The sequence below is a fragment of the Dermacentor variabilis genome, chromosome 8 (assembly GCF_050947875.1).
Source record: "Dermacentor variabilis isolate Ectoservices chromosome 8, ASM5094787v1, whole genome shotgun sequence".
Classification (NCBI taxonomy): Eukaryota; Metazoa; Arthropoda; class Arachnida; order Ixodida; family Ixodidae; genus Dermacentor; species Dermacentor variabilis.
The window spans coordinates 45,350,348-45,361,249 of NC_134575.1; the positions used below are offsets into that span (position 1 = coordinate 45,350,348).

The 10,902-nt window shown below is 44.6% G+C and overlaps 1 protein-coding gene across 1 annotated transcript in view; it reads right to left on the minus strand.

Annotated features, from left to right (window-relative positions):
• The window catches only part of Npl4 (nuclear protein localization 4), a 29,705-nt gene extending 19,474 nt beyond the window's left edge, over window positions 1-10,231 (minus strand). The window contains exons 1-8 of the mRNA XM_075702082.1: window positions 10,058-10,231; window positions 9,798-9,878; window positions 9,548-9,660; window positions 8,497-8,682; window positions 7,056-7,104; window positions 6,802-6,890; window positions 5,881-6,184; window positions 4,415-4,573 (exon numbers count right to left, since the gene is read on the minus strand). Coding sequence (XP_075558197.1) covers window positions 4,415-4,573; window positions 5,881-6,184; window positions 6,802-6,890; window positions 7,056-7,104; window positions 8,497-8,682; window positions 9,548-9,660; window positions 9,798-9,878; window positions 10,058-10,060 — 984 coding nt within the window. The 5' untranslated portion in view covers window positions 10,061-10,231. The remainder of the gene's footprint in view (window positions 1-4,414; window positions 4,574-5,880; window positions 6,185-6,801; window positions 6,891-7,055; window positions 7,105-8,496; window positions 8,683-9,547; window positions 9,661-9,797; window positions 9,879-10,057) is intronic.
• Between the last annotated feature and the right edge of the window lie 671 nt (window positions 10,232-10,902).

Below are 10,902 nucleotides of genomic sequence, written 5' to 3' on the forward strand. Positions count from 1 at the left end.
GACCAGCCCAGTGGCAGAAAAATAATTGGGATGTGCGCGTGGTAATGAAAAGCGTGCGTCTCAAATGAAGGCGTGTGCTGTGGCCACGCTGCGAAGGAAGTCGCGAGGCCTTCGCCGCTGTGAGAGCCAATCAGTATTAACACGGCAAGCTGGGCGAGTTGGTGATTGAACATGTTCCTATGGGTGGGCAGCGCAACCCGGACAAAGGACGAGAGGAAGTACACAATACGAGCGCTGCGCTCGTATTGTGTACTTCCTCTCGTCCTTCGTCCAGGTTGCGCTGCCCACCCATAGGAACATAGCCAATCAGTCATGAGATGACGAGAAATGCAGTTTCCGCAATACCTTTGCGCAATACAGAAACAGGATTTGCTCATTCATTCAGTAAATAAAAGCGTGCTCACATAGTAAGCATTTGTTTCATTGTTTTCTTGATACCCTTGATAATTTAACATTCGGTTAACTCTGTTTTATTTTCTGTCCAGTGAAATCCAAATTAACATGGGTTTACTGTATAAGCTGACTACAAGAAGAGAAAATGAAGGGCACGGATATATATCTTTATTTGATTTTGTGCCGGAATCCCATGCCTGGCAGATCATATATAATGTCACGGATTTCACTGTTTTCTCTCATTTGAGCCATTTTGGCAAAGTGAAAATTCTGGAAACTTGCCAAGTTCTGTTTCTGGCTCATGTAGGATACAGTATAGTATGCGTTTGCTAATAAAAACTTAACTAGGCCCGAGCAGATGCTGCGAAAAAAGGGTTCTACTCAAATTGAGGACAACTCAACGAGCTATGGAAAGAAGAATGATAGGTGTAACGTTAAGGGATAAGAAAAGAGCAGATTGGGTGAGGGAAAAAACGCGAGTTAATGACATCTTAGTTGAAATCAAGAAAAAGAAATGGGCATGGGCAGGACATGTAATCAGGAGGGAAGATAACCGATGGTCATTAAGGGTTACGGACTAGATCCCAAGGGAAGGGAAGCGTAGCAGGGGGCGGCAGAAAATTAGGTGGGCGGATGAGATTAAGAAGTTTGCAGGGACGGCATGGCCACAATTAGTACATGACCGGGGTTGTTGGAGAAGTATGGGAGAGGCCTTTGCCCTGCAGTGGGCGTAACCAGGCTGATGATGATGATGATAATGAGATGCTGCGAAATTCTATGACATCATGGGCCAGTTGGTACAGGAACATTAAGGCAGCATTGCTACGTGTGTTTCACTCTCGCATCTTTTCTGACTTACCAAGCTCCACCTCGCAGTAAGAATATCTTCTTTGATATTGTAGAGGGGCAACTGCTAACTCAGATCAAGTATACTTTTTCTCTTAAGTGTTCCTTTAAGCACTAAACATAAGCTACGTCAATTAGTGTCCAGCAAACTTAATACACGCCTATGGTGTCTTCGAGCACTTCTATTCAAACTAACAGCTTCGCTGTAAATACTGGCAGCGCAACGAAGGAAGCAATGTGAAAATCTAGCAACATATTAATTCTCAATAAGGAGAAGATGTCCATACCATTAGAAATGAACAGTTTACTAAATTCTTGTAATAATTCCTGTAAGACCCACAATCATCTGCTCTGATGGCTCATTGGCTATGGAGTTCAACGGCCAAGCAGGAGGTCGTGAGTTCGATCCCCAACTGCCACAGCTGCATTCCCAACAGGGGCCGTATGCACGGATGCTCGTGCGCCATGCTTTGGATGCAAGTTAAATTTTAAAAAATAATAATAAACACTCCATGCGGTCAAATATTAATCTGGAATCCTCCACTATCAGTCAGTATCTTATAATCCACTATGCAGTTTTGGAACGCTAGACCCCATAATTAGAGGAATCACAATTTCTCACTAGTTAATGCCTGACTGTAAAAAAAGCCTGAACTGAAAACTAAATGCCCGAAACCGCAGTTGCAACAACTCTGACTGCCCACCTTATCTAGACGTGGTATCGCAGAGCGCTGGATTTCTATCAGATATCTTGTAAATGTCCACATGCTGCAATTAGGCCTCTCTTCCGCACCTAGAGATTTAGCTATGCTACTTAGGGGGCATGCAAAGAGCCTTCAGATAATTTGTAACACTGAGTTACGCATTCAGGATGGAAAATTTAATAATTAGAAATGTCACAACCTGCCTACAAGGTGCAATTTCCTGATAAGAAGGTTTCGATACACCGATGCTATAAAGCCTAAACACAGTTCCACGTCAAGGAAAAGTAAGACAACTTTTTTATATTTATTTCCAGTAGAGGTGGACCAATACCAAATTCTTGGAATACGAATCGAATATTACTAGTAAGTATCGAATATGAAATAGTCAAATGCTGTTGCATGTATTTATAGCAGGAACATTCATTTCAGTATGGTTAGATACCATGCATGTACTGACTTGTGCAAAAAAGATGGCTAGCTATACAGGTACAAACGATCAGTTTTAAACGCAAGATCACCGATTTGTCAATAAACAACGGCACAAACGTCCTCACAACCACTTTTAGGGCCTGGTGGCAAACAAGCCCCGCAAAAATTGCAAGGCTGCCCGAAACACTAAGTGACAGAAAACCAAGCAAAAATTACAGGTTGTCATATTGGTTTCCACCGCAAAACCCAAAACAAGCCTTGCATTACTCATTTTGTTTCTGCGTCGCCTCAAAAAATTTTGTTTCGTTTCTCGGCCTGTATTCACAAAAAGCACTTACGCTGGAGGTTTTTGTAAGAGTGAATTACAACCAATCCTGATGCTGAGCATATTATTAGCAAGACATCCCTTACAAATGAAAAGCTTTGTCAATCCGGTCCCCGATAAATTTCAGTACTTGTCCAGCACACAGACAGGCAGACAGAGAGACAAGCACTAGGTTGTTGCGAAATATTTGGTAATTTTCTAATATTCAAAACTTTGTATATTCTCCCCCCCCTGATTCCTTGCCGTGAGAGTACAATTGTAAAAAAATAAAACAATATTATTTTTGTTAGAAAACTTCATTAGTAAGGTATTTTTATTAATTAATTAATATGTGCAACTATCCACAATTAAGAATTTACTCTAGCATATCAGAGACACTACTATAGGCCCCACATTGTTTCCTGCACTTAAATCACAATGTTGAGGTATGAAACTCAGTGTAGCAAAAATGATGTGTTGCACATTTGATCTGCCGCACAACAAAGGTTAAAGGGGTACTGACACAAAAATTCCAACTCAAAATAACTGGCAGTTTACATTGCTGCGAGCTCATAGGTATGACCTGTAATGTATCAATAGCAAAATGCCATTTAGGACGCATTTTAATTTAAAGTTCTTGTGAGCGGCGAATTGAAATGTACCAGTCATCAGCCCATACCCCCTTTGCAAACAGTGTTATGTCACGAGTTTCAGCGACTAATTTTGGGGACATACAACGTTATTGGTTTGTCTTGCCATTCGGAAAACGTTTCAGCACTGTTTGAATTGGGTGTCTTGCACTGAGCGCACACGAAGCATGTACGTACGTGCATGCACGAAGCGTACGCACCGACTTCTTACCGTGTACGGATTGCCAGGTTACCGGTGCCATGGCCGGCAGTAGCAAAGCTGGTGGTGACCTCCTGTGACAATTTTATTAACTACAATGCATTCTATCTTTTTCTGGTCAGTCAGCGTTATTATCGAAAATTCTCCTAAAAGTATGTACATTATGATTATGTTGCCACCAATGCTTTACACAGCAGTTTGGTAGAATATGCAAATTGAAGTATTAGTTTTGCCTGCTCTCCGGTTAGACAACGCATCACCAGATGTTGCTACCAGCACTGCCTTTCATGTACGTCTCCACGGTTACCCAGCAAATCACAAACGGTACAAAAGTTGGGGACATGCTAAAATGTGGCTAAAGCTCTCTAATGCCGGGATCATACTGCGCAGTGCACTTCTGTACAATGAAGCATTGCGATGGTGCAGGAATGTACAGGCTTCCCACCAAACTAGCAGACGAAACAAGAGCACAGATCACTTGGTAGACAGTGTGCTAGTGTGCGCTCATGTGATCACTGCTGTTTACGAGCATGCCTTTTATGTCACGGGGCACGAAGTGCTCCTCAAAGTCGAAACCATGACTGGTAGTGAGACACCAGCCCATAGCTAAACAATCCTCGTACACTGGAGTTTCTGCTAAAGAGTTTCTTTAGCAAGATTACTGGCTCAGTACTTACTGATTAAGCACAAGAAACAGAGCCCAAAGAATTTTTTGTCACTGCTCAAAAGACTAGACATAATTTTTCTTTTTCCCATACTTTGGCTTTTTTCTTATTTAGGTGCACAAAACGTACATTTGCGGATTTCAAACACAAATTCAGGCCAGAAAGGGTCTTTAAAAGCATCCTACAGTATACAAGAGAACCACAGGGGGTGAAATCAGACTCACAATGTTTCGGAGGTGCTTGACAGTTCCCTTTTGGAGGTCTTCAGGCACAAGGTCGGTGAAGATCCAGCCAACGCGAACCAATCCAAGCCGAGATGCCAGCTCATCCACCAGCTGCTCTTTCTCGTCTGGCAGGAGTTTGATTGCATCTGGCGTGCTCTCCTGTAAGGTGGACACGAAGGTCAGTCAGTAAAATGGCGCTGTGTGCATCAGAAAAGAGAAATTACTCTTCAGACGAAGGTGGTGTCTTCTGCGACTGCCACTGAAGTTTGCTGAAGCTTTGTTTGCCTCATTCTCCCCCCTCCCCCCCTTTAGGATGCTGGCAGCTGCTGCCTAGCGAAGTAAAACGTACAGCAGGATCTAGGCGATACGAATCTCTCAGGGCGGCACAAAAACTCGGATAACACAAAAACGTGACAAATGTCTGGAGATTAAGGGGGACACGTGGCAACAAAATGGCCGACTTGCTCAAAATTTGATTACTTAAAATTTATTTTCTTTCCGCCATCCTAAGACCCTCCCTTATATTTGGAAGAAATACGTAGCAGAATTTAGAAAAATATTGCGCTTTTTTAGTGTGCTGCCTTCGAAATCGGGAGGACAGTTGCCTTCTGGAGGTGCTATCACATTGCTCATCATGTGAGCACGGCTTTTCGTTGACGCAGCTCCACCATCTAGTATCTCGGCATCACCATAAACATTTCTACATGCAAAAAATGAAAACAACAAAAGCAAGCGCGAAAAGGGACTAGCATCGCGATTTGTTACTACAGTCACGTGGCACTCAGGGAGCGTTCCTATTGGCTGATGAGAATTGGAATCATTGGTGCACTTTTTTGCGCACACTTTGGCAGCAGCGAGCTGCACACGTTGTTTGTTCAGAGACCGACAGTTCAAGATCTGCCCAGATATCTTGTTTCTTTTGCAGCTCCAGCCTAGCCTGATGGTGATAAGGCCATGATTTGTGGAAGGGAATGTGCATACTTTGTGGGGGCAAAGCTGCTTCGTATTGTGTAATCTGATGGGTGCAAAGGTAGAAAGTTTTTAACTGTCGCCGAGCGCCCAAGACGACGAAATGTCTGAAATGAAGAGGTAAGGCTACTCACGAAAGCGAATGCTGCTGATCTTGCCGATATGGCAAGGCTGGTTCACGTGCAATTGCTGGCTCCCGATAAAGTTACAAGGCGTTTGAAAACAACTAACGATTTGCACCATACTGCACAAAGCACAAGCTTCTGCCGGAAAGGGGGGTGGGATTCATGGCGGGGGAGCCATGGCGAGGGACGAAGGTCATCCTGGCAACAGGAATGTGACCAACGCACCAGCTCGATCGTTGATATCGTCTGCCACAGCACTTTATTTTTTCTTTTCTGTGATGAAGGCACCCAATACCTGCTCTTTCTTCTAATCCACATTTTGTGCTCTCTGTTCCAGTATGTGCATAAACACGGCCACGTTGGCACACTCGCCTGCGGGGGCTCGTAGATGGCGGCGACGGTGGCGCGTATGCCCAACGGCACGTCCTTGTGGGGCTCGTAGCGGCCGTACAGGAAGCCTATCCGCTGGTGCATGGTCTCGCGCCAGAAGTCCAGGAAGTGCTCGACGATGGTCGGGTTCTCAAACATGACCATGTCCACGTGCCGGTACACCTGCCGGTTCAGCGTCAGGGCATTGGGCTGGCACTTGGTGCAGATGCCCCGCGGCCACGGCGCATGGTCACGGCAGCCCGGGCGCAACTTGCAGCTGATGTTCTCTAGTCCCGCAAACTTGCCCCTGCAAGAGAGCAAATGATGCAACGAGCTACGTTTTAATCCTTGCTCAGTGACCATAACGTTAGCATGGCTTGGCATGCTAATCGGTCGCACATTCTTTGGGCTGCAGAACATGACAGACGGGGCCCTAACAACACAGCATGTGTCTGTATTGGCGGCACTCAAACACCGAAATTTCTTAATTGAATAAGATTACTTGAATAAAACAACTTTCGTCTGTTTGGCGCCCAAAATGCTGCACGAACCAAATGAGAAAGTTGTGTGATAGTTCAGCGGTTAACATGTCCAGCTCCTAACTTGCACATTGCTCCAATGGCACGACTTCAATCTCCAATAGTAGAAATAGTGGCCAATGTTTCATTGTTGTTCTTACTTTCCTCTTTTTTGCGTTTAGCTCTGCCACACAGCGAGAGTGAAGCCGATAATGCGAAGGTGGCTTGAAAACTATAATGACAGCATAACAAGGAGTATGGACCAGGGAACACAGAAAAACTAGTTTGGGAGCAGGGAAAAAGAAAGAAAGTAATAACGAGGAACTGGATCGAAGGCTTCTTTTAAATTCATAAGAATGAAAACACACATTTCTATAGACAAAAGTCTACACTGCAAAGCACTCACTTGTCAAGGCCACCGGTGATCTTCCGGAGGTAGGAATGGAAGGACAAGTGCTTGATGCTGTGTTCCCGCATGTAGTTCTCGTCGTAGGGCTGAAATGAATTAATAAGTAAATAGATGAACAAATAAGTAAACGAATAGAACAACTAGAAAAAAGGAACACTCAGGTCAGCGAGAAGGCACATTCGGTGCATTCGGTGACTGCTGATGAATGCGGCTGAATTCAAAAGTGTGCAAATCAAGCAAGGACACTTTACCTCTAAGGGAGTACAGTGGACGCATTTGGCATTGGCCCCATGATGACAGCTTAAAAAAAAAAAAAAAATGGGACACATATGACCAATGGTAACACACACTCAAGGTCGTTTTACAATTAACTGCAGGATACACAAAGCATTGCATGCATGGGCCAGTGTAACAAATATTCATTCATCATAAAGTCATTATCTGTAGATGCATTGCAAAATAATAGAAAGGAAGAAAAAAAATGTATATTTGTGGCAGCGCGACTGCTGTTTGTGTACTGTCAGAAACATTTGTGGTGAATTCTCGCTTTATCAAAGGCAAAACAACAGATGGCACCCATGTCTAGGTACAGTTCCAAAATATTTTAGACGTACCTATTGACGAAGTTAGTTTGTAAAAAGATAATCTTACAGATGGAGCTAATATTTAAATAAAATAAATATTTTCTATGCTAGTACTTTAAAATTGAAATGCCTACGAGAAAAAAATATGACCTAAATGACGTACCAGTTTTTCAAGCTATAATATACGCACAATCACATCAACTGCATTTTACTTGGAATTTATTGAAGAAAAGAAAGTACATCAAGCAATATTGTTAGCCAGCATCCAGATCACTAGCTGCACACAGGCTGAAAACTTCATGCAGATACAAGTAATGTAGATTTGCAAATGCTGGCGACAAAGTGTCTCGGGGATGCTCAGCCCCTGACATCGCTTTGTAAGACCTTCCACTGACGCTTTCATGCCCTTTAAATCCATTATTTGACGCTTCAATTTTGTGCTCTTGTGAGCAGCGTCACAGGCACTTGCAGCAGCCGTACATGCGAGGTGCTACGTTGCATCCAACAAATGAAACTTGAATTGGCCACTCTGCCATGGTAAATAAAATTTTTCAGTATGGCAAAGCACCGTTCATGCTTTGCAAATCATGTATTTCCCATGGAGTGGAATGGGAGGTGTGTTGCTAGCCTAACCTTTCCTCCTATCGTTGAACTTTCTATCTTTCTCTTGAGCATGCCCTTTTATAGCATACTAGTCAATGTGATAGTTTCCATGTGACAAATTCTTGGAATACGCAAGTTTTGTAGACAGTGGGTAAGCTACACAGTGAGAGACAAACTTGTAGTTGCAGGTTAGCGTGTGATGCCGTTCGGTGCGCAGTTAAGCTGTGTTCCCGCCAGGTATGTACTAACGAGTTTCCACTATATGTAGTTTCCTTGAGATACATATTTGAAATGTGCAAGTTTTTGTAGACAGTGCTGTGGGTAGCATTGCGGTGAGCGTTCAAGGGGGTACTGTCCAAGGAAAATAGTCAGGCGTGATGCAATGCGAGCTTTCTGAGCAGTTTAGTTTGGAAGGCGAAAAAAGCATAATACAGTATCTTCTTGCTTTTGTCCACCACTTGCCAGGAGGCATGCAAAGGTCCTCGTGACTAAATGAAACACTCACAGCTTGTCATCACGTGGTCGGTCGATCAGGCCGGACTGTTTCGCGAGGAAGACGTCCACCTCGTCTTCGGTGACAGGAGCAGCTGGAGCAGGACTGGCACGCCTTTCTATGGTGCCATTGCCAACATTGACAACGCCACCCTGAGCAGCTTGGTTTGTGGGTACCAGATACAGCATGTCGCCATGTCTGGTGCAAAGCAGCGAAACAAAACAGCTGAACAAGCAGTAAAGAAAATCGGTATCGTTGCTGCAATCGCAATATGACTGAACATGGAAAATGCACCAAGAGCGACACGGCCACCTAAAAAGGAAGAGTCAGAAACAAGGCCGTGAAAAAAAAAGCCCGACCAGAGCTTAGATTATTTGCAGGCGAGCACCGTTGGTTTCTCTTGAGTGCACTCAATGAAAGTTACTGATGCTGTTAATGCCTGTCCCGCAGAAAGCTTGAACTGTACTGCAGTAAGTTAGCCATTGAAATGTCTGTTCAACAGAACAGCTGCGCTTGGAACAGAAGTTTTCTGGCACATGGGCTACATGCGACCAAGAATCACAAAGTAATATGAATAATACACGTAAAATAGTGATAAAGAGGTTAAGGAAACAAAGGATTTATCGCCGTAGAATGAGCGGAAAGGGTGTTATAACCCAGATCACGGTGTCGATGCGTCAGTGATGGCCATTGAAGTTCAGTCAACGAGTGCGCTTGCCGCTTGCCGACGTGGTTGTCTTCCTCTAATATTTAATAGAGGTTTAAAATCGGTGGTTCGATATGTGCGGGCATCCATGCGGTCAAGTGGGTAGCGCACACAAAAACAAAGACGACATAGAGTAAAGAAAGACTTGAGCGTTCGGCATATTTATTATAATTTCGCGGAGATCCTTATGAACGGAAAACTCGCGCTTAGGTCGAGAACAAGTTTGCAGTACAACATGCTCGCTCGAAAGATGCCACGATCGCCTTGGTTTGGCTGACGGCGAATATACACACAACGCAATATCGGCTCTAGGTTAAATGTCGAACGGACAAAGCGGTCAAGAATGGAGTGACTTACTTGAAACCGTGCGTGGACAGCCGGGTATTTTGCGGAGGTATGGGACTCGATTTTTCTCTGTTTTTATAGACAGTGAAACACGTCAAATCGGGCAAGTTGAAGGCACTCTTTATCTGTGAGAAATGGAAAGGGCGATCAATTATTTTGTTTTCTTTATTGTTGCGCTGCATCGAATGTTGCGCCAGGTTTGGTATGCGATATCTGAAACAGTGAGCCGCACTACAGCGAGTGTTGTAGTAATTATAAGTACCTTGTTGTAGAGAACAGCCGCCGTCTCCCCTGCTTCGCATTCGACTCTCTTCGTCCCGTCGGGAGATTGGACACGGAGTATCTGCAAAAACAAACACGCTGGCAGATGAAGTCACCGGCTTCACTGTTAACAGACTCAACGACACCAAAACAATACACGGCTGGTGCTAAGCGCTTGTATGAATTAGCTGAGTAGGTCCGTCCGACTATCGTTCAGACGTTGCGCGTCCTTTGTGCGGCCAGGTACATCTGAGCACTGACCATTTTAGTGAACGGTTATCAGGCACGAGTCCTGTAGCTGCGAACGACGGTTTCCCCGCAGGAGGCGAAGAGGAATCAGACGCGGCACGGCGACGTGAAGACGATGAATTTCATCTTTTGCCTCCGCTTGCCATTGCGGCCATATTGTTGCTCTCGGACGCAGATGCTCAGATGTTTGAACGGTGCTGCCACCTATGCGAGAACAGAACCGAAACTGTCCTATCATATGATGTATCAAACGGACTTGGTTGTGTGAATGCCATTTTGGCCATTTTAGCAAAAAACGAAACTCTGTAAACGGTCTTTTGGTTGTATGAATAACGATGGAAGCTCTACGACAAACGCATTATGGAGACCTATATTAGCATATTATGCGATCGCTATCATGCCGTCGGCGATCAATCCGCTGCTTAATTGTCGTGCAAGGTCACATTAAGCGTGCAAGGTCACATATTAACGCGACAGCGTTATGGGCCTCGTGTCACAGAAAATATGGTGTCGGCGCCCCGCAACGGCGTCCAGCGTCAGACGTCGTTTCGGCAAAAACATGTTCGAACCACCTTTACCCAGGCCCTCCATGTCGAGCAAGGAGGTTACTGAACTATTTGAATTTCTGAAGCTAAAATACGTAGAAAATTTGTAAAGTACAACTTACACGCAACCTACAGACAGGACGGCGTCGGACTGTAATTTGAATGTGCGAGAAAACATAATACTGTTACGCAAAAACTCAAACCCTTCTTCCAGCGTTTCTGCCATTCACAGACCGGCCACGGCGTCTGCCATTTGCGCGCGCCGGCGGGCGAATATTTAGGAGGCTATGGAGCGGCGCGCCCGTTTCCTTG